This window comes from Terrapene carolina, unplaced genomic scaffold, assembly GCF_002925995.2.
Source record: "Terrapene carolina triunguis isolate 2854851 unplaced genomic scaffold, T_m_triunguis-2.0 Scaffold111, whole genome shotgun sequence".
In the NCBI taxonomy this organism is placed as follows: domain Eukaryota; kingdom Metazoa; phylum Chordata; order Testudines; family Emydidae; genus Terrapene; species Terrapene triunguis.
In genome coordinates this window covers 26980906-27005506 of record NW_020664462.1, presented here as the reverse complement: position 1 = coordinate 27005506, position 24601 = coordinate 26980906, and the positions used below count along the sequence as shown (strand labels likewise).

Genomic DNA, 24601 nt, shown 5'->3' with positions numbered 1-24601 from the left:
CCCATTCAGCCAGCCCCACCCCCTGCCAGCCCAGAGTGGCAAATCTTGAATATTGTTTTAGCGCACAGCTGGGCCATAGGTCTACACTACAGCGTGTGTAGTATAGATGTACCCCAAGTCTCAGTGCAAAGACATTTTTGCTTCCATAAGTGAGACATGAACTTCATGCAGGAGGCTGTGAGATATTTTCATCAAAGAACATCTAGTTTGCTGCACCTATTTGGACTCTGTCTGTAGCCTAGGTAAATGAACTCATCAACACTCACTACAATAGTCAATTCCACCTGCACCAGGGGTTCTGGTGGCCCAGCTCCAAGATTCATGCCATGAGGCATTCAACCCCATAGTGGAGACAACATCTTGGAGACCTTGGAGGGCAGGGCTGAAATTCTCTGACTTCTTCACTAGCAGGGCCGCATCATTGGTGTAGCCTTGGTCAGTGAAAACTTCTTGACCAATCTTGATTCTGACATGTGGAGCGGCAAGTCCCAATATCCAGTTGATAGCTTCACAGAATAATGCTGGGAAGAGAATGCATCCCTACCACATACCTGGGGTCATGTAGAAACATGGAGAAAGCTGTGAACCACTATACACACTCACACCAATACCAGTGTGAAGACTGCACACCAGATTTATCTAAACACCATTCCCCGTCGCCGGTGCCCCAAAAAAAGGCTAGGAAGCACGGCTCCCCAGCACCAGGCAAGAAGGGCCATGGGTCATCAGACAAGGGATCCACTTTGGGCCACCCAGCCACTCTGGAGCCACGCATTCGTGCCTTCCCCAGTCAGGGCCCTTAGCCCCTGAAAGGTCCACCACCGACTCCCGGGAGTGGCATGGGACCTAAACTCCTGACAGCACCGAAACCTTCACAAATTCCCCCGGCACCAAGAGAGCAAAGGTCTCCACTCACACCATCGACGCAGCATGTGCCTCAGGAATCAGCAAAGGCTCCCCATAAGGGAAAGCCAGCTGCTAAGACCTCTTAGGGGCCAGTGGAGCACTGCTGATCCCCCAAGACAAAGCAGCGCTCTCCACCCCTGCGCCGCAGATCGCTGGAGTCAGAGCCCAGATCCTCTGGGGCTTGTCTTCAGTCACTGGCACTGGGATCATGGCCCCCGCCGTCTCGACACGGATCACCTAGAGGGAGATGCTGGTCTCCGTACTACCGGCACCATTCGCCCTCCCACTGGTCATCCTCTCAGCGCAGGTCCAGGTTGCCTGCCCCGTGGGAGTACTCCCCATTGCATCTCCGGTCCTCTTGACACCAGTCTCCGACAGCAACGGTCAGCAGACAGACTCAGGCTTCGACGGCTCCACCATGGTCACCGCAAGGCAATTCTTCTGGCACAGGACAGTTCAGCCCCTCGCCTACACTTCACCGGTACGAATGGGCACCTGAGGCCACGTCAACATCGGCTGTGCCGCCCTGGCAACACGGCCAGTGGCCTTATTGGAGCGCATGGGGAGTGCCGGTCATAGTGATGCCCCCTTCACACCACTCATCAGCCGCTGCCTCGGAGCAACAGCTGGCGACATTGACGGCACTGGGCTTGGTGCACGAGGCATGCTTGGAGGTCAAGGCAAAGGAGCTTGCACCTACCCCTAAGCCTCCCTTCCACCCGGGGGAAGATTCCCCAGGGCCTCCTCCAGCAGTACAGTTCTCATCTTCGTCCCCAGACAAGGCAGTTGCGGGACCCTCGAGGACCAACCTGCCAGACAATTTTAAAGAACACCAGGCCCTTCTTCGTCGGGTGACCGAGAACTTGATCCTGGGGGTGGAGGAAATGTCTGAGCAGGCGGACACCTTGCTTAATGTCCTGTCAACCGCTATCCCAGCCTGTGTCGCACTACCAGTGCATGACGATGTCCTCAAGATTGCCAAGGCCCTCTGGCAAACTCCCTCATCCATCCCTACCACCTCAAAAAGGGCAGAAAAGAAATACTTTGACCTGGCCAAAGGGTTTGAGTACCTTTACATCCACCCTCCCATGGGCTTGCTGGTGGTCTCTGCAGCCAATGAAAAGGATAAGCAAGGACATACCAGCTCAACACCCAAAATAAAGAGGCCAAAAGATTGGACCTGTTTGGGAGGAAAATTTATTCAACTGGCAGCCTGCAATGCCACATGGCAAACCATCAGTCCCTCCTAGGGAGATACAATTTTAACTTATGGGACTCCCTACATAAGTTCAAGGAGTCCCTCCCGCAGGGCTTGGCCCAGGAATTTGGCAACCTGGTGGAGGAGGGCACCACAGTGGCTCAGTGCTCCCTCCAAATGGCATGGGACACAACAGCTAAGGTGGTCGCGGCAGCTGTGATTATGAAGCGCAGCTCCTGGCTTCAGACCGCCAACCTCTCCCAAGAGCTGCAGACCTGGATCCAAGACTTCCCATTTGATGGGATCGATCTGTTTTTCAGAGCAAACAGATGCGAGGCTGCATGGGTTGAAGGACACTAGGGCCACCCTTTTCTCATTGGGGATGCATACACCGCAGTCTGCGAAAAAGTAGTTCTGGCCATCGTCACCCGCCACCAAGGCCTTGGCAGTCTCACCTGCGCAGCTTGGCCCAGCAAAGCACCCAAGGGGCCAGAAGCATTCGTTTGGAGGGTGCAGTCGGGAGTGATGCCCCAGTCACCTCCCAGGATACACCCTGTTCTTTCATCAACCATCTTCATCCCTACCATTCATCCTGGTTGCGAGTCACCTCGGACTGTTGTGTGGTGGAGATAGTGTCTCAAGGTTACACCCTGCAAGACCTTGAACTCCGAGTCCACCTCTATTGGCACTGCTTGTGAGTCACCTAGAATGGAATCGATATGAGCAAGCACTCGAAGAAAAAACAGTTACCTACCTTTTCGTAACTGTTGTTCTTCAAGATGTGTTGCTCATGTCCATTTCATTACCCGCCCTCCTGCCCCTCTGTCGGAGTTGCTGGCAAGAAGGAACTGAGAGGGCGTAGGGTTGGTGGTGCCTGATATACCAGCGCATGAGCACGGCACTCAAGGGGGCACCTCTGCTGACCCTACAGATAATGCTAAGGCAAAAATCTATGATGACCGCACACATGGGCATGTGCATACCTGGAATGGAATGGCCATGAGCAACACATCTCGAAGAACAACAGTTACAGAAAGGTAAGTAACTGTTTTTTCATCCCAGTGTCTGCAGCCATGTGGTTCGCCAGGTCACGTGGCTTTGGACAGTCGTCAGCAGGTGCATAGTGTGTCTTTCATAATGTGTTTTCCTTCTGTCCAGGACTTGTCCATCGAAGAGCAGAGTGAGTTGCCTGGTTTTGTGATGGGGCTGTTAAAAGGCTGTTTATGGCTGCCAGTCAGGAGTGTGATGCATAGACAGGAGGCATATTGTTGTACTTTAGGCTGTCCTCTGCTTCATTGGCCAGGGAGTTGATATAAATCTCATGGTCATGTTTTACCCTTTTCCCCCAAGGCCCTGCCCCCACTCCACCCCAAGCTCTGTCCTCATTCCACCCTTTTCCCCAAGGCCTCACCCCTGCCTCTTCCTGTACCCACTCTGCCCCCACCCCACCTCACCTCTTCCCGCCCAGTTCCTCCACCTCTCCCAAGTGTGCCCCTTCCCTGCTCCTCCCCCTTCCTCTTAGCACCTCCTGCACTCTGTGGAACAGCTGATCGTGGTGGGCAGGAGCCACTGGGAGGGAGGAAGAGGAGTTGATCAACAGGGCCACTGGCAGGCGGGAGGTGCTGGGGGAGAGAAGAGAGCTTGGCTGTCGGTGGGTGCTAAGCACCTGCTAATTTTTTTCCGTGGGTACTCCAAGGCTGGAGCACCCATGGAGTCAGCACCTCTGCTTGTCAGTGACACAAAACTAAGCAACTTGTCAGACACTTGAAAAGGATGCAGTGAAACTGGGGAATTAGGCAGCATGATGGAAGAGTAAGGGTGGGATTTTAAAATGCACCTGATTTATTCTGTTACCATTTTGCCATTGACTTCACTGGAAGCAGTGTTAGGCCACAGTGAACCTTTTAAATATTACACCCTAAATGTAAATTAAACAAGTGCAAGATACTGTAATACACATTGAGTGGTACTCAGACTGGAGTGGAGTGCGTTTCCACATCACTCTGCATCACTTAAAAATGAATTATAAATGGGACAGAAAATAGACATTATAGAAAGATGATGATAGGATGGCCACACCTTTACTATTGTGTTCAGTTTTGCTGACCCCACCCAAAAGATAGGCAGAGAAGAGATTGAAAGTATCCACAGTAGGGTACCAGAAACAGTAGGTTTTACATAGCTAGAGTGCAAACATAGGCGGAGTTTAGGGGGCTCATGGGAGGGCATTGCCCTGCCAAACTGCAAGCCTCAGGCAGGCAGCCTAAGTGTGCAATGTCATGAGTTCAGCAGAGGAGACAGGAGACTGCTAACAGCTTGTGCCCCTGAGGCAGGGAGTCAGAATTTTGTTTATAAACAGAGTGATTAACAGGTGATTGAGATAAGAAAGGGCTGTTAGGATGTTTCCTAAAGTTAAATGATCTGTTCCAAGCTTGGTGAACTGCAAAAAGTAAGTAGCCTAAATGATAGAAAGGAACTAGATTTTTTTCTACAAATGTTTCAGTTGTACTCAAGAGGTAGTAACAAAGTTACTAATACCTTTCTTTGAGAAGATAACTGACTTTTTAGACAAAGGAAATGCAGTAGATCTAATCTACCTGGATGTCATTTAATACACTTCCACATGAGAAATTGGAGAAGATGGGGATTAATATGAGAACTGAAATACAAAGGAAATGCAGTAGATCTAATCTACCTGGATGTCAGTAAGGTATTTGATATACTTCCACATGAGAAATTACTAGTTAAATTGGAGAAGTTGGGGATTAATATGAGAACTGAAAGGTGGATAAGGAACTGGTTAAAGGGAAGACTACAATAGGTCATACTGAAAGGTGAATTGTCAGGCTAGAGGGAGGTTACTAGTGGAGTTCCTCAGGGATCAGTCTTGGGACCAACTTTATTTAACATTTTTATTACTGACGTTGGCACAAAAAGTGAGAGTGTGCTAATAAAATTTGCAGATGGCATAAAGTTGGGAGGTATTGCCAATACCGAGGAGGACCGGAATATCATACAAGAAGATCTAGATGACCTTGTAAACTTGAGTAATAGAAATGGAATGATATTTAATAGTGCAAAGTGCAAGGTGATGAATTGAGGGACTAACAGCAAGAATTTTGCTATAAGCTGGGGATTTATCAGGTGGAAGTGACAGTGGAGGAGACAGAACTGGGTGTATTGGTTAATCACAGGATGACTATGAGCCGTCAATGTGATGCAGCTGTGAAAAAGGCTAATGCGGTCCTAGGATGTATCAGGTGAGGTATTTCCAGTAGAGACAGGGAAGTGTTAGTATCATTATACAAGGCACTGATAAGACCTCCTCTGGTGTATTTTGTGCAATTCTGGTCTCCCATGTTTAAGAAAGAGATTAATTCAACGTGAAACAGGTGTAGAGAAGGGCTACTAGGATGATCTGAGGAATGGAAAACCTATTTTATGATTTAAAGAGCTTGGCTTGTTTAGTCTAACCAATATAAGGCTGAGAGGAGATATGATTGCTCTGTATAAATACATCAGAGGGATAAATGCCATCGAGGGAGAGGAGTTATTTAAGTTGAGCATCAATGTGGACCCAGAACAAATACATATAAACTGGCCATCAACAAGTTTAGGCTTGAAATTAGGTGAAAGTTTCTAACCATCAGAGGGGTGAAGTTCTGGAGCAGCCTCCCAAAGGGAGCAGTGGGAGTAAAAAAACTAACTAGCTTCAAGACTGAGCTTGATAAGTTTATGGAGGAGATGGTATGGTGAGACTGCCTACGATGGCATGTGGCCCATTGGCGACTGCCTGTAGCAAAAATCCCTAATGGCTGGAGACCGGACACTAGATGGAAAGGGCTCTGAGTTACTACAGAGAATTCTTTCCCAGGTATCTGCCTGGTGGGTCTTGCCCACATTCTCAGGGTCTAACCGATCATCATATTGGGGTCAGGAAGGAATTTTCCCCTGGGTCATATTGGCAGAGTCTGTGCATTTTTTTTTTTTTTACCTTCTTTTGCAGCATGGGGCAACTTGTAGGTTTAAACTAGTGTAAATGGTGAATTCTCTGTAACTTGAAGTCTTTAAATCATGATATCAGGACTTCAGAAACTCAGCCAAAGCTTAGGGGTCTATTAGTGCGTGAGGTTCTGTGGCCTGCAGTGTGCAGGAAGTCAGACTAGATGATCACGATGGTCCCTTCTGACTTTAGTAAGAGTATCTGAGTAAGAATATGCATTACAATTTTAAACCTAACCAGTGTCTCATAAGAGACTTGGCACAAGATGTCAGAACATAGAGCTCAGTGGGTTTAATATTTATTTAATTTTCTTTCTTGATATAGGAATTAGATACAATGCTCCTGTCAGATTTTGCAGATAATAGCTTAGAAATAACACGAGAGTTTTCAGTTGCCTAAGTCAGTGGTTCACAACCAGGGGTATGTGTACCCCTGGGGTTTGGCGAGGTCTTCCAGGAGTACAGCAAGTCATCTAGATATTTGTCTATTTTTACAACATGCTACATAAAAAGAACTAGGAAATCAGTCCAGACTAAAATTTCATACAGACAATGACTTGTTTTTACTGCTCTATACACTGAAATGTAAGTACAATATTTATATTCCAATTGATTTATTTTATAATTATATGGTGAAAATGAGAAAGTAAGCAATTTTTCAGTAATAGTTTGCTGTGACACTTCTGTATTTTTATGTCTGATTTTGTAAGCAAGTAGTTTTTAAGTAAGGTAAAACTTGCGGGTACGCAAGACAAATCCGACTCCTGAATCACAGTTAAAGTTGCGCCCCCCCCCCCCAATCTGAAATGGAGCCCCCGTGGGCAAGCACGGAATTTGTCCCCTCCCTCCCATACGCTGCCCTGTTGGCTTGACTGGAGCTGCCCCCCCCCGGGCTGGCTCCAGGCACTGGCCGACCAAGCATGTGCTTGGGGCGGCACCTTGTAAGGGGTGGCCAATCTTCGGGTGGCGGGGCGGCGCTCGGGTTTTTGTTTGTTTCAGCAGGGCAGAGTTCGGGGGGTTGTTTTTGTTTGGCGGGGCGGTGTTGGGGGGGTTGTTTTTGTTTCGGCGGGGCAGTGCTCCTTTTTTTTTTTTTTTTTTTTTGGGGTGGCAAAAAAGTTGGAGCCGGCCCTGCCCCTCTCCCCCAATATAGAAGTCAAACTATACCTATGCCTGCAAATATGAGCATTACTTATACTGAAAATGCAAAAACTAAGAAGGGACTTAGTTGAGAGACACAACACTACAAAGAATATAGTGAAAATTGATCTAAGTCTCCTCTTTTCTTTGTCCCTCTGTGCAAGAACAATGGAATACTCGATAAAATTGAAAGGCAGTAAATTCCAAGCAAACAAAAGGAAATGCTTCTTTATGGAGCATATACGCAACCTGTGGTATTAATTGCCACAGGTCATCAAGATATATAATTTAGAAGTACTTTCAAAGGTATTGGCTAATTTTATGAGTATTAATATTTGTAGTTATGCAAGTTAAAATAACAGTCCATGCAAATTTACATCTTGTGCTTCAGGGTATAAGATCATAATCAGTGGGGTTCAAATAGAAATTCTGCCCTCTCCCTTGCAATAGCTCTGCACAGTTGGATAATTGTATGATGGCAGGAATTGCCTTCCATTTCCTCTGAAGCATGAAGGATTGGAACTGCCAGAGACAGGGTACTGCACTTTATAGATCAATAGTCTGATCCAATATGGTAAATCCTGCATTCCTAAAACCAGGTTTTTTATTAATCTGAAAATAAAATAAAATAAAATAAGAGACCTTTGAGACAATATTTTCATTTTTATTGTTAAACATGTGAGAAGATTAACAGCCAGGATGTTTACAATGTTATACATAAGTTACTTTCTGTATAACATACTTATGTTTAGATAGCTATGTAAGAGTTCTTGAATATATGTACTTACATATAAAACCATAAACATGTCTTCTCACACACAGTCCTGCCTAGTCATAGAGAGACTAATTCTGATTTTACTTTATGCTGGTGAAAAGCACAAGTAACTCCATCAAAGTCAGTAGAGTGACATCAATGTGAACCTGGGTATAAGTGAGATCAGAATCAAACCTGTTTGTTTTCTGCCTTTTTCCCTCTTTCCTCCATTGCATATTAGTGACATTTGTACCACAGGCAATGAGTGAATACATGCTAGGAAAAACTGAAATAAGAATTCTTATTCTGAAGTATATTCCTCCATGAAAATTATAGAAGTTACATGAAAATATATCCCCAACATGTTTATTCATATTAATATATTTGATCTTTCATTTTATCTAAATAAAGGTTTATTGTCTGTCCTTTGCAGGAACACCAGATGCATTTTCCCAACTGCTGACCTGCCCATATTGTGATAGAGGTTACAAACGCTTTACCTCTCTGAAGGAACACATTAAATATCGCCATGAAAAAAATGAGGATAACTTTAGTTGCTCATTATGCAGTTACACATTTGCATATAGAACACAGCTTGAACGCCACATGACATCACATAAATCGGGAAGAGATCAAGTAAGTGGAAGTTTTATTAATTTATATATTGGTTATCATACGTGTAACAATATTTATTAAGACTTATTTATGCTAGCAATAATGCAGAGCTAAGAGTAACTTCCATACCAGACTGCCTACATGCTAAGGTCCTGATCTTACGGTCTTTGCTTGGGCAAACTTGCTATTAAATTCATACTTTTCTGTAGGTAATCACTGTGGGATTAGGCCCCAAATGAGGTGTCTTTAGCCACTTTATGTTCAATACTTGAATTTCTTGAAGTGTTTTATTGCCTTATAGATAGTGTTTTCTTGAATTCTGTACCAATTGGCTATTGATGCCTGAGCCTTGTGACTATACCAGATATTATATCAAATTTTGTACTCAACCAGTGACATTTTTTCTTTCACAAAGATCATTTTATAATTTTGGATCTTCAAATGCATTTTTCTTGCTTTCTTACTGCAGGAAGAATCACTGACTTTATGAAATATAGGTTGTAAGTAGGTTCTTTATGGACATTTGAGTAATGAAAATAATTGTTTGTACATAAATAAAATGATGCAATACTAGAAAAATCAACAAAAAGGGCAAAAATTATTCTAAATGGGTTTTTCTGATCCTGAAAGGTGCTGAGATCTCACATGCGTGCTGAGATAAATGGGACTAACAGGTTACTCAGCTCCTCTATTCCTCTTGTATGACTGACTCTCGGGATTGATTATGATGTATGATCATAGCTGTTACTATGGCAGGTTGTAAGTAACTTTCCATTTGAACTTCATTAATTCATAGATTTTTTTTTTAAAGCCAGAAGGGACCAGTAGGATCCTTTACCCTGACCTTCTGCATAACACAAGCCATAAAATCTCATCCATTCATTTCTGCATCAAGCCCACAACTTCTGTTTGAGCTAGAGTATATTTTTTTAAAATCTATCCACTCTTAATTTAAAGACTAAGTCACAGAAAATTCATCATGTCTCTAGGTAAGTTGTTCCAATGGTTAATCACCATTATTGTTAAAACATTGCACCTTATTTCTGAATTTGTCTAGTTTCAGCTTCTAACCATTGGATCTCAATTTACCCTTTTTTGCTGGATTTAAGAGCTGTCTGCTATCAGAAATCTCTTCAGAAATCCATGTAGGTACTTGTGGACTATGATCAAGTCTTCGATAAGAAGCTCAATGTGTGTAGCGTAAATCTATCAGTATACGGCTACATGGCTCTTACTATCATTTTTCAGTTCTCAAATCATAACTATAGCTCTTTTCTGAATGCTTTCCAATTTTTAAAGTGTGGACACCAGAACTGGACACAGTATTCCAGTAATGGTCTCATTAATGCCATATACAAAGATAATATTACCTCTGTACAACTATTTGATATTCCCCTGCTTGTGCCTCCAAGAACCATGTTAATCCACTTAGCCACAGCTTCGCACTGGGAGCGCATGTTCAGTTGGTTATCTACCATTACCCCTAAGGCCTTTTCAGTGTCATTACATTCCTATCTTGTAACTGTGGCCTTTGTTCTTTGTGTGACCTTGTTCTTTGTTCTTTGTATGACCTTTCATTTGGCTGAATTAAAACATGTGTTATTAAAATGAGTTCACCTTACCAAGCTATCCACATCAGTCTGTGTAACTGACTTGTCCCCATCATTATTTATCACTCAATCAAAATCTACAAATTTTACCAGCAATGATTTTGTTTTCTTACAGATCATTGATAAAGATATAGAATAGCATTGGGTCAATAGCAGACCCTTGTGGAACTCCCCTAGAAACACCCCATAAGTTTCCCCATTAAAAAATTGCTTCTTGAAATCTATTTGTTAACAAGTTTTTAATCCATTTAATATGGCTGACATTGATTTTTGTATAGTGTGATAAAGATTAACAATGTTATGCAGTACTAAGTCAAATGCCACGCAGAAATCTAAGTATATTATGTCAACAGTTACTTTTATCAATTAAACTTGTAATATCAAAAAACTATATAAAATTTGTTGACAAGACATATTTTTCATAAAGCCATGTTGATTGGTGTTAATTATGCTACTATCCTTTAAATCTTTATACAGTTTTAGTCTGGGATCAGTGTCAAGCTAACTGGCCTGTGATTACCCTAGTCATTTGGTTTACCCTTTTCAAATAGGGCACAATTTTCACTTTTTTCCAGTCTTCTAGAACTTCCCCATTGTACCAAGAAATCTAATATTCTCTTTCACTTGCAGCAGGAATAACTGTTTGTCAATCTTATCATACTATTTCTTGTATTCTACTTTCTAGGTAGCTCTTTTGTAATTACTTCGAAGTAATTTGTCTTTGGCTCAAGAAGCTTGTTAGTTGTTGGTACTAAGGTTTTTGACCGTTTCTCTAGGCGTCTCTGAACTCCTGGTCCTAAGAAATCATTGTGAAGACTTGTGATATTCCAACAAAGCTATGTTTCAATCCTTTGAATTCACCAACATTTTTTAATCGAGTTCTTTGTTTTTTATTCTGACTTTTCTGTTAACCCATTTGGCAGTGCATTGGTAAAGCTTGATGTGGTGTGCTTGAAAGTATCAAAGAGAATTGTTCAAATGAGCCATTCATGAAGTATGGACCTTCACTTGTTAACTCATCTGGACTATTACATTGCTATTTGGCATGTTGTGCAAACTTCATTTAAAATAAAAACTCAGTAGTAGTCTATCAAGAAGAGGCAAACTTTTCCATTCACTTCAAACAGATCTGTGCTAGCTTTGGACCAAGTTCAGTCAGGAATCTTATGTGATTTCAGAGGGCTTTTTACATTCTTTTCCCCACATTTATTGCAGACTTCACATTTTGGGTACTTTTCTTCTATGTCTGAATTAATAGCTGACCAGAGGAGGATGTCTCAGTCTCTGTTCTTACGGTTTTCAATACTCAGAGACAGCATGGATTATTCTTAGCATTTCTGACTTATTTGTGTGATATTTTTTTCAGAGTAGCAGCCGTGTTAGTCTGTATCCGCAAAAAGAACAGGAGTACTTGTGGCACCTTAGAGACTAACAAATTTATTAGAGCATAAGCTTTCGTGGGCTACAACCCACTTCTTCGGATTCTTTTTGTGTGATATTATGACTGGTAAAGAATCTCTTTGTAAAGAATTCGATCATATGCAACAATTTCATCTCTGTCCCAGTAAGTTTTATTTTTGGATTTGCCTGAGCATTTTCCATTGGTGATCCATATAGAATTACAGTCATGCTGTTGTAAGGTTGGATCATTTTGTGTTTCTTGACTCCTGGGGCTACTGTTACAGTTTTGTGAATAAATAAAACTTGTTTGACTCAGAAATGAAAGTAGTTTGTAGTGGTTATGTTTTCCAATCATGGAACACATACAATATCCTATGATTTAGGTGCTCTGTCAAGAAAAGCCTGGGTATCACTGTGGAGAGATCAATTACCATATCTTCTCCATGCACAGCAATGGTCAAAAAAACAAACAAAATGTTAGGATGTACAGTAGAACCTCAGAGTCATGAACACCAGAGTTACAAACTGAACGGTTAGCCACACACCTCATTTGGAACCGGAAGTACACAATCAGGCAGCAGCAGCAGAGACCAAAAAAAAAAAAGCAAATACAGTACTGTACTGTGTTAAATGTAAACTACTAGAAAAATAAAGGAAAAGTTTTTAAAAATAAAGATTTGACAAGTAAGGAAACTGTTTCGGTGCTTGTTTCATTTAAATTAAGATGGTTAAAAGCAGAATTTTTCTTCTGCATAGTAAAGTTTCTAAGCTGCATTAAGTCAGTGTTCAGTTGTAAACTTTTGAAAGAACCATAACGTTTTGTTCAGTGTTACAAACATTTCAGAGTAGGAACAACCTCCATTCCCGAGGTTTTTGTAACTCTGAGGTTCTACTGTATATGGGACAGGAAATAATACTGAGGATATTATACTGCCATTATATAAATTGACTGCATATCCTTACCTTGAATACTGTGTTCAGTTATGATTACTTCACCTCAAAAATAAAAAGGGGTCAAGAACTGGATGACTAAAATGCATGGAAAAGCTTCCACATGAGGAGAGATTGAAAAGACTAAGGGTACGTCTTCACTACCGGCCGGATTGGCGGGCAACGATTGATCCCCGAGCGCTCTCCCGTCAACTCCTGTACTCCAGCTTGGCGAGAGGCGCAGGCAGAGTCGACGGGGGAGCAGCAGCAGTTGACTCACCGTGGTGAAGACACCATGGTAAATCGATCTAAGTACGTCGACTTCAGCTACGTTATTCACATAACTGAAGTTGTATAACTTAGATTTCCCCCCCCCCCCAGTGTAGACCAGGCCTGAGACTGTTTAGAAAGGAGAAAACAGGGAACATGGTAGGATACAAAATAGAGAATAGTGTAGAGAAAGGTAAATTGAGAGCTACTGTTTGCTCTTCCTCATAAGTTAAGAACAAAAGAACAGCCCATTCAAATTAAAGGCATCAAACTTAAAAATGATTGAAGGAAATACTTTTTTACACAATACATAGATTAACTTCAGTGCTGCAAAATATCATGTTGTCCAAAAGCTTAGCAGGGTTAAAAATTAATTAGATATCTATATGGCTAATAAGAGCATCACAATTACATTAAATACTCCTGGGGGAATTCTGTGCCACTGGGTGGGCACAGAAATCATGTCGCTCCGCAGATTTCTTTGCTTCCCTGCAGAAAATGACAGGGAAGGAAAGGGAAACTGCAAGAGTGGTCATAGACCCTCCCCAGCAGTGCTGGCACCTAGTTTCCATTGCCCGGAGCAGAAGTAAATCACTGTGGGAGTGGGTGGGACGGCAAGGTATTGGGGGGGGGGGCATGTGCAGGGCTGGCCTTACCATGAGGTGAACTGAGGCGGCTGCCTCAGGTGCCAGACTGTCGGGGGGCGCCACTAGGACCCAGAGTGTAGAAAATTGTGTCTGCTGCTGGTGCATATGTATTCTCTCTGCTCTAGATGGTGGAGTGCTGTGCTGGAGGAAGGAGGGCACAAGAGACATAACAGGCAGGCAGGAGAAAAGTTGAGAGGGAATAACAGAAAGCAGCAGGACTGCCGGGAGAGAGAGGGGGAGGAGCCTCTTATGTACCTCTCTAGCACCCCCAGGAGCCTGGACTGATTAACACCAGCTTCTCAGGGAGCTTCCTCTTTCCTGCTGCTTCCCTGAACCGATTTGAGGAGAACAGGCAATCAACTGAAGCAGTAGGAGCCAGTTAGGCTCTTAAGACGCTGATATCTTGCCTCACTCAAGCCCTGCTACCAGCCTGCTTATTTGTCCCCTTCAATTGTGTGTTGAGAGCCACTATAGCTGGCACAGAACAGCTGTCATGAGTGAAAGAAGAAAACGCCCCTCTGGGGCAGCATTCAGAAAAAGAAAGAAAGCAAAGGAAGCTTTTCTATCTAAGCAAGAAGGAGCTCTCCTGAGATACATAGACACAAATGTTCACGGTGAGCCTTCCGGCCCCAGTGAGGATGTGAGTGGTGAGGAGATGCCTGATCTTCCAGTTGGTCAGAGTGCAGGTGACCTGGCAGCTACTGCAGCATCCATATCTCCATCTCAAATGGATGTAACCATGCACATTCCTGAAGAAAAGTGTAGATCAGAGAAGAGTGTGGTGGAGGCACAAGAAACAGCTGCTGCTGAGGTTAGTTCCTTAAGTCTAGATGATCCAGGACTGTGGACCCACTTGAGCAGTAGCCTGAGGGTCTTCCTTGTACTGCATGGGCCACAGCAAGTGAAAAACTTCATGTTCCCCAAAGACAATGAAAATAGAAGTTTCCATCCAACACATTACTGGCGTGAAATCCCCAATGGTGACAAAGTGGAGAGGCCATGGCTTATGTACTCAAAAACCCAGAATGCTGCATACTGTTTTTGTTGCAAACTTTTCCAGTCTAATGTTCCAGCCAAATTGGATTCTGCAGGAACAAAGGACTGGAAAAATCTGGCTAGAAATCTGACATGCCATGAGAAGGCAGCAAATCACCAGAGAACATTCCATAGGTGGAAAGAGCTTGAGATGAGACTAAGGTTAAAGGCCACCATAGATGATCAGCATCAAGAGAAGATTGCATCAGAGTCTCTTTACTGAATACCTGATATCAGCCATACGGAACAAATGACTTTAATGGTGCGTTTTGTAACAACAACAGAACCTGGTGAAAATGTCCCTGCAATGATGATTGTCAGAGAGCATTTTCTAGAATTTGTTGACACTACAGGAGCTGGTATGACAAATGTGCTTCTTAAAAAGCTGGAAGATATGGGAATTGCGATAGCTGACATGAGAGGTCAGGGCTACGATAATGGTGCCAACATGAGAGGAAAGAACAGAGGAGTGCAGACACAGATCCAAGAGTTAAACCCTCGAGCTTTTTTTGTCCCATGCTGTTCTCATTCATTGAACTTGGTGGTCAGTGATGCAGCATCAGCTTCTAGTGAGGCTGCTGAATTTTTTAATGTAATTCAAAGCATCTATGTATTTTTCTCTGCATCAACTCATCAATGGCAAATTTTGAAGCAACATCTGGGAACATCCTCTTTGACACAGAAACCACTGAGTGCCACACGATGGGAAAGCCGAGTGGAGGCGATAAAGCCTATCAAATACCAAATTGGGAAGATAGATGATGCCATAGTTGCCATTATGGAGGATAATGCTATGACAGAAACTGTTTGTGGGAGAACAGTGGCAGAAGGAAATGGAATCACCAGAAACATACGTAACTTCAAATTTCTGTGTGACTTAGTGTTGTGGCATGACATACTGTTTGAAATAAATGATATAAGCAAGAAACTCCAAGATGTTGATCTTAATATATCTGGAGCAATGGAACAACTGGACAAAGCAAAGTCATACCTACAGTCTTACTGGTCAGATGAGGGACTTCAAAACGTTCTGAAGAGTGCTCAGAAGTTGGCAGAGGAATTTCACACTGAAGCTATTTTCCCACCCATTCAAGAATACAAGAGTCACCGAAGAAGAAGACATTTTGATTACAAGGCACGGGATAATCCCATAAGAGACCCCAAACAACAATTCAAAGTTGAATTCTTTAACCAGGTGCTAGACTGTGCAATACAGTCAGCTGAAGAACATTTCATGCAGCTTAAGGAACACAGCAGTATTTTTGGGATGTTGTATGATATTCCCAAACTCCTCACTATACCTGAAGAAGACCTACACCAGCGATGCAGGGCACTAGAGACAGTGTTGACACATGATGACATGCACGATATCGATGCGAGTGATTTAGGTGATGAACTGAAAGCCCTTTCAAGATACATTTCAGGACCGTGGACCTACAGGAAGCAGTTGAAATCTTTGCACCCAAGAAGGCACGGAAAGCACCACTTTGATTATTCAAACAGATAAAAATGCCAGTGTTGACTAGGCAGACAAAAAAAGTTACATTTGCTGTTCAGGTGTTTGAAAGTTAAGTGTTACTTATAGTTTTTGAACAAGGCATTTTAATTTGTTAGCTCTCCTTTATTGGGGTAGGTAGCAGAGCAGTACCATGAGAGGAGAAGAACAGGAAGAAGGCAGAATTGAGACCTTTCAAAGTTTTGGCCCAAGCGAGGGAGCATGGGGGCGTCATTTGAGCTCCCGCCTCAGGATTCAAAATGTTGTGGGCCGGCCCTGGCATGTGCCACTACTCCCCCCATTTCTGCAGGCACAGAGCTGCCACGGTGAGAGAAGGTGGCCATTTAGGTTCCTGCCTCAGCAGCTGGATGCTTCCTCCTGTGTCCTAGTGCCAGTCAACTTCCCCTTCTATGTGTGCTGGGCAGTTTTCTGTAGAGTGGTGAGTGCCTGCAGTGGGGCAGGGCAAGGGGTGTGAAGGAAGTGTGGAAGAAGCAGTGGGGATAGGATAGGGAAGGGGGTTGTGGGAGTGAGAGAAGAAAGAAGAGCTGTGGCAGGGGGAAGGGGATGGGGAAGAGAAAGGGATAGGAGAATGGAGGGGGGAGCGGGAGCCTGGCACACAGCATTCCCTCAGTGGTGGCAGCAGCAGCAGCTGAGGCTCCCCTGGGTATTCAGGCGGAGTTTCTTCAGGAGAATATCCATAAACTCTCCAACGTTCTCCAACCCTCTGTCCCTGGGAGAGTGGCCCTTCTGATTAATGAGGTGCTTCTCAAGCCTGCGAGTGCTCTTTGGAGTACTACTAGCGGCCAAGTGCTTGGAGAAGCGCTATTTTGTTCCAGTACAGGGATACAGGGGATTTTAGTCCCATCTGGCCCCAAACTCCTGGTAGTCACAGCAGTGAATGACAGCGCCTGGCAGGGCAGATTCAAGTCCTTCCCCAAAGACAGAGACTTGAAGCGCCTAGATCTTTTAGGCAGGAAGATATACACCTCATAGTCATGTCAGATGAGGATTGCGAACCAGCAAGCCCTGCTGGCCAAATATGACTTCCTCAATTAGTTGGTTTTGGCCAAGTTTGAGGAACAGTTTGCCCAAGGCCTCCTGGGATGAATTTTGTGTTTGTCACTGAGGGCAGTTTCGTGGCAAAAACATTATTGCAGTCTGCACTTGAGGTAGCGGACACTTCGTCCAGGGCTATGGCCTCCACAGTTACTATGAGGAGAGCGTCCTGGTTTCAGATCTCTGGGATTATATTGGCTGTCCAGCAAGCAACTGAGGACTTGCCGTTCAATGGCCAACCCTTGTTTTCGGATAAGACTGATGAAACCCTGTATTCCTTCAAGGATTTGAGGGCCACCTTAAGGTCCCTGGGGGTGTATACAAGACACGCACAGAGACGCCATTATGGTGCGCAGGAACAGCAGTGATACGGGCTGCAATGCCCCTTTTGCAGCCCTTCCCCCAAAGACAGCGAGACTACCCCAGGAAAATGGGAAACAGTCAAGAGGAAGCACTCAAGCTCGGGGCCTGGCCACTCTGTGCATCTTCCTTCAGCACCTGCTAAAGACCCATTTTGACTCGTTAGGCCAGAACATTGTTCCAGTTGTTCTTCCTTTCTCATCATCCCCCTGTTCCTTTGGGGACAGGCTGGCTCACTTTTACAGTGCCTGGGTATCGATAATGTCCAACAGCTGGATCCTAGACACTTTCAGCTGGGCTACACCATACAATTCCTCTCCAAACCCCTATTTCCCCCCCCCGCCCATCCTTCTCACGAGATACTGCTCTTTGAACAGGTCAGCCCTCTGGGAGGGGTGGAGGAGGTTCTGTGAGAACCCCGCAGTGCTGGGTTCTACTTCCAGTATTTCCTGATACCAAAATCCAAGGATGGGATCAGGCCAATCCTCAATCTCCACGTATTCAACACTTTTTCTGCCTAGCACTAAGACTGGTTTGCTAACTCAGTTATTTACCTGATTGGATTGCTGGCTCGGCTTTTCACCTGATCACATTGCTGGCTCAGCTTTTTACTTGGCTGTTTTCTTTCCTTACCAGACAAGCAGGCATCTTTTCCCATGTGCCAGCACCAAAAATATACATCCTACACATGCCTTCCGGGACCGAATAGGCATTCAGTGGTTCACACACTCATGGGCCATACCACTGTAATGTCCTATGTGAAGACACAAGGGGGAACTCGCTCCAGAGCACTCTGCCTGGAGGCAGTCAGTCTGTGGCAGTTCTATATCAAAGAGGACATCACTCTGATAGCTGTCTACTTACCAGGGGTCCAAATTGTCTTGCGGATCATTTCAGCAGGATTTTCTCCCCAAGCCACAAGTGGTCCCTAAAGTCAGAGGTCCTTCAGATGGTGTTTGCAACATGGGGCATCCCTATATTCGACCATTACACAATCACTGCTTCTTCCAGAGCGGACGCTAATGCCAAAAGAATGGTCCTGCAATCCTTAGGTAGACTTCAAGCCCTGCCTCCAAATGGGGGTACTGCTCGCTAGTCATCTACTTGGAATACACATCTGCATCTACTCGAAGAAGAAACAGCGGTTACTTACGGTTACTTACTATGGTTCTTCGAGATGTTTCACATGTGTATTCCATGACCCAGCCTCTGGCCCTTCATATAGCCAGGGGAGGGGCTACAGGCACGAGGCAGGAGCACCACCCCTCTACAGGTACTGCTAAGCAAGAGGCTCTGGCTCTGACACATGGGGCGGGCACACACCTTTACTTGGAATACATGTCTGCATCACATCTCAAAGAACCACAGTTACAGTAAGTAACAATTTCTTCTTCTACAGAGGATTCCACAAAGAACTTCCCTTTTTCAAAACAGCTGCTATTCTTAATGGGACTGAGGCCACAGGCGACCAGCTGAAGCCCTGAAGCATGAGATTAAAATATGTTATAGCCATTATCATGATACAGAACTACAAATGCTATGAGCCTGCCGAATGCAATGCAGGCAATCACACTCTCTTAAAGGCCCATGAAGGAAGGGTTTGAAGATGAGGATTCATAGATTCACAGATTCCAAGGCTGCATGGGACTACCACAGCCATCCAGCCTGACCCCAAGGCCCCTATTACACACACACAGGCTAGAGAAAATACCTAATCTTAATTTAAAGATTCCAAGCAGTGGTGAGTCCAATACCTCCCCAGGTAAACAGTTCCAATGTTTACCTCGCTGCTAGGAAATTGCATCTTATCTCAAAGTTGAATTTGTCCAACTTTCATTTTCAGCCATTGGATTTTGATGTCCCTTTATCAACAAAATTGAAAAGCCCAGCACTATCCTTTACTATTTGTAAGTAACTATATACAGTAATCAAATCACCTCTCATATTTCTCTTCAATAAGCTGAGGAAGTTGAGCACCTTAAGCTTCACATTGTGAGGCTTGTTTTCCAGCCTCTAGATCATTTTTGTGCCTCTCCTTTGAACTCTTTCCAGCATTTCCACATCCTTCTTAAAAGCTAAAGTGCCAGTATTTGCAAAGAATCGAGGGCAGAGAAACAATAAAGTGTAAAATAGTATTGTGGAGCCTCAAATAGAATATCTTGTACAGTTGCTAGCAAAACATACAGCTGCATCCGAATGGTGGTAGAGCAGGGGTGAGCAAACTACAGCCCGCGGCCATATCCGGCCCTCGAGCTCCCGCTGGGGAGCGGGATCTGGGGCTTGCCCTGCTCCCGCGCTCCAGCCAGGCCGCTCCACACGTGTGTGCTGAGGCTCATGGAAGCAGCAGCATGTCCCCCCTCCGGCTCCTACGTTTAGGGACAGCCAGGGGGCTCCGCATGCTGCCCCCGCCCCAAGCGCCGCCCCCGCAGCTACCATTGGCCGAGAACTGCGGCTAATGGGAGCTGCAGGGGCAGCACCTGCGGACGGGGCAGCGCGCAGAGCCACCTGGCCGCACCTCCGCATAGGAGCCGGAGGGGAGACATGCCGCTGCTTCCAGGAGCTGCTTAAAGTAAATGCCACCCAGAGCCTGCACCCCTGACTGCCTCCCGTGCCCCAACCCCCTGCCCCAGCCGTGATCCCTCTCCCGCACCCCAACCCTCTGTCCCACCCCAGAGACTCATCCCACACCGTGAACTCCTTTTTTCTGGCCCCACCCCAGACCCCCAGCCAGAGCCCTCATCCCCCGTGCCCCAACCCCCTGCCCCAGCCCCGATCCCCCTCCTGCCCTCCTAACCCCTTGGTCCCAGCCTGGAGCACCCTCCTATACCCCAAATCCCTCATCCCCCAGAGCCCACATGCTCCCCACACCCCTGCCCCAGCCCAGAACCCCCTCCCGCACCCTGAACTCCTCATTTCTGGCCCCACTCCAGAGCCCGCACCCCCAGCCAGACACCTCACCACCTCCTGCAGCCCAACCCCAATTTTGTGAGCATTCATGGCCCACCATACAATTTCCATACCCTGATGTGGCCCTCGGGCCAAAAAGTTCCCCCACCCCTGTGGTAGAGCATCAGTGGTCTCGTTTTTCATAGACAACTTCATTTAAAATTAAGTTTGTTGCAAATATTTTTTTATATAATAAACTAACTCAGTTTGCTCTAGCAGTAAATTTTCCTTTCTCTCTCGCCTCTATATTGTGAATTAAACAGCTCTGACTATACTTTCAAAAATAATATACTTGGTCAGTGTTTAAATATATACATTTGTACATATAAACTATTTATACTAAAACAAAGGTGTATTTATTTAAACTTATCTTTCTTGGCCTATGCTACTTTAAAAGAATTGTAATGTAAATAAGGCTGAAATGGTTAAAATACTTCAAATTCATAATAAATGTTCTCACAAGACATAACAAAAAGATAGCTAAGTGACTTCATCACAATTGTTAACAAATATTAGGTGTTTGAGGAATCCATTTATTATATTGCATATTTTAATGTAAATTTTTTGCATTTCTTTTGAGAATAAACTGTGACTGAGAGTGCCTTTGTTGTTACTGAAACATCTTCTCTTCAGCAATCCTGTGGTGCCATTACATAAAGAATCTAAGGCCAACAGTAAGAGCTGGAAGCATGTAAATGGAAAAATCAAGTCAACCGATTAAATTTTAAACTGTCTCTAAATGCTTTAATGTTTCTTTCTTGTATTCCATATCCATTGGATGATTTTTACAAACAGAAAAGGGAATATCTTACTAAATTTCTTAGGCACGTAACCTGGCCATATTCCCCTTAAGTAAAATTAGGATAGAGAGCAATGTATTTTTTTAACAGTACCAAATTTACACCAATTATTTATATGGCTCCGTTTTCTAACCTGACCACTGATCTGTTTCTTTTTTATAAGTAACTCATACAACCCTCAATCCCTCAAAATGATGACTGACTGTATTCAGTTTTGAATTACTTCGGTGCTGAAATTTGAAATTTTCCTTATGCTGTTTTTTCATTAAATTTGAACTCCTTTGTACTCTGAATGAATTTCAGATTTTCTCTTACAGAGACATGTGACTCAGTCCAGTGGTAATCGAAAATTCAAGTGCACTGAATGTGGAAAAGCTTTCAAATACAAACATCACCTAAAGGAGCATCTACGAATCCACAGTGGTAAATATTCCAAGTCTTGATATACATAATGCATATTATCAAGTGTACTCTGTATGACTTTGGCATGAAAACACTTTTGTAACTATAAGTTTAAAATATAAAGTTTATATTTTGTTCTTGGAGATACTGTAAATTCTGGCCCAAGTACTCAGCTGTGCCCAAGGTGCTCCCAGTGCAACTCAAGAGGCTTTGCAAAAGTGGCTTTAAGCTGAGACAATTAAGCAAAACTTCAGCTGTAGTGTTAGAGTTCTGGCATGTGTAAAAGCAAAGATAGTCAGAAGGAATTTGGGGATGTTTTATTCATGTTATGTGTATGTGTACAATTTTTAATTTTAGAAAGTGGACAGCCTTTGCCTTGACCTCTTTATAAAGTGTTTGTTGTCAAAGTCATGTCTGTGACCATTTGAGAGGAGAGATATTGTTTTCCTATTACTTTAGTATGATGGAGATGCACCATAACCTAATCGACTCTCATTTATCTTTGTTTAGGAGAGAAGCCATATGAGTGCCCAAACTGCAAGAAGCGTTTTTCCCATTCTGGTTCATATAGCTCACACATAAGCAGCAAGAAATGTATTGGTTTGATGCCTGTGAATGGTCGAGCTCGGTCAGGGCTCAAGACGTCTCAGTGCTCCTCCCCTTCCCTTTCCTCATCACCAGGTATCCCAGCGAGACCACAGATACGGCAAAAGATAGAAAACAAGCCCTTACAAGAACAACTTCCCATTAACCAAATTAAAACTGAACCTGTGGATTATGAATTCAAGCCCATAGTTGTTGCTTCAGGAATCAACTGTTCAACCCCTTTGCAAAATGGGGTTTTTAGTGGTGGTAGCCAATTACAGGCAACCAGTTCTCCTCAGGGTGTGGTACAAGCTGTTGTTCTACCAACAGTAGGTCTGGTATCTCCCATAAGCATCAACTTAAGTGACATTCAAAATGTACTTAAAGTGGCAGTAGATGGTAATGTAATAAGGCAAGTATTGGAAAACAGTCATACTAATCTTGCATCCAAAGAACAAGAAACAATCAACACTGCATCCATACAACAAGCTGGTCATTCCCTCATTTCAGCTATCAGTCTTCCTTTGGTTGATCAAGATGGGACAACCAAAATTATCATCAATTACAGTTTGGAGCAACCTAGTCAACTTCAGGTTGTTCCACAAAATCTGAAAAAAGAAAATTCTGTTCCCACAAACAGTTGCAAAAGTGAAAAATTACCAGAAGATCTTACAGTGAAGTCTGAGAAAGATAAGAACTTTGAAGGAGAGACCAATGATAGCACTTGCCTTCTTTGTGATGACTGTCCAGGAGATCTTAATGCACTTCAAGAATTAAAGCACTATGACCCAAAAAATCCCACTCAGCTTCCTCAGCTCAGTGAAACAGAAGCTGAGAAGTCTGAATCCCCTGTTCTATCAGAAACAGGGGAGAGCAACTTATCTCCTGGTCAGCCACCTTTAAAAAATCTTTTATCTCTTCTAAAAGCATATTATGCATTAAATGCACAACCAAGTGCAGAAGAGCTCTCAAAAATTGCTGATTCAGTAAACCTACCACTGGATGTGGTAAAAAAGTGGTTTGAAAAAATGCAAGCTGGGCAAATTTCTGTACAGTCTTCTGGACCATCTTCTCCTGAACAGGGCAAACTAAGTAATCCTACAGATAATGATAATCAAGCAGGACCTACAAATCCAAGTGAACCCCACGACAACACAAGTGATTCACAAAACTCCCTCAAGATAATTAAGTCTCAGACTTTATCAGTGGGATTGACCCTGAATGGTTCACGAAGTAATACGCCATCCCCATCACCACTAAACCTCTCTTCATCCAGAAATTCCCAGGGTTATGTGTACACAACAGAGGGTGTACCAGAAGAGCCACAAATAGAACCTCTTGACCTTTCACTACCAAAGCAACATGGAGAAATATTGGAAAGATCTACCATAACTAGTGTTTACCAGAACAGTGTTTATTCTGTCCAAGAAGAACCTTTGAACTTGACTTGTGCAAAAAAAGAACCACAAAAGGACAGCAGTATTACAGACTCTGATCCTATTGTAAATGTAATCCCACCAAGTGCCAACCCCATAAATATTGCTATACCTACAGTCACTGCCCAGTTACCTACAATTGTTGCCATTGCTGACCAGAACAGTGTTCCATGCTTAAGAGCTCTAGCTGCCAATAAGCAAACCATTCTGATTCCACGGGTGGCTTATACATATTCAACTACAGTTAGCCCTGCAGTTCAAGAAACACCGCCAAAACAGACCCAACCTAATGGAAATCAGGTACCTAAGCCTGTGTGTATTCTTGTATGTACTATATGTTGAGGTGTGGCATAATTCAGGTCATTATTTTTACCAAACTAAGAAATACTTTAATGGGAAAAGAAAAAAAGCCAGAATTGGTTAAAATAGTGTTTAAATTGTTGATAATATTTATTTTGGTTGCATCCTAATAAGTGGGTGATGGAAGTTATTGTAACATTTATTCCTTTGAAGCCAAGCTGGTACACAGTAGGGCAACACACAGAAACTAATAGTTGTGTCAGATTTTCAGGACCAGTTTTCAATCTAAATAATAGATATATTATCTACTTATGAATTCCAGTACCCTTGGTTAAAAAACAATGTAACCAGGCTCATATACTTTGCTAGCGCCCTATCCCCCCCCCCCCCCCCCCCCCCCCCAAAAAAGACTGCGCGGAACATCTTTATCCTCCTATTTTGCCCTTCCTGTCAGCTCCCCTCCAGTATTATCTTGATCCGGTGGGTAACTGAACTCTTCCTGTACCATAATGGAACTTTAAACAAAATTAAAAGGAAACTTTCATTGAAAATGGGGCAAGTGCTTGTCCCTTGCATGTGTTATTTATGTACTCTACTCTGTTTCTACCTCAAGATATGTCTGTGTGATCCGAGTCGATCCCACTGATAGTTGTACACAAATTATTAAGGTAGGAACAGAGAAGAATAAAAAAAACAAAACATGCAAGGGATAAGAT

At 43.7% G+C, this 24601-nt stretch overlaps 1 protein-coding gene across 1 annotated transcript in view; it reads left to right on the top strand.

Moving 5' to 3' along the window:
* ZEB1 (zinc finger E-box binding homeobox 1) overlaps positions 1-23927 on the top strand; it is a 195336-nt gene extending 171409 nt beyond the window's left edge. Inside the window, exons 5-7 of the mRNA XM_026652001.2 lie at positions 8431-8633; positions 21480-21585; positions 22075-23927. Of these exons, the coding sequence (XP_026507786.2) occupies positions 8431-8633; positions 21480-21585; positions 22075-23927 (2162 nt within the window). The remainder of the gene's footprint in view (positions 1-8430; positions 8634-21479; positions 21586-22074) is intronic.
* The last annotated feature ends 674 nt before the right edge of the window (positions 23928-24601 follow it).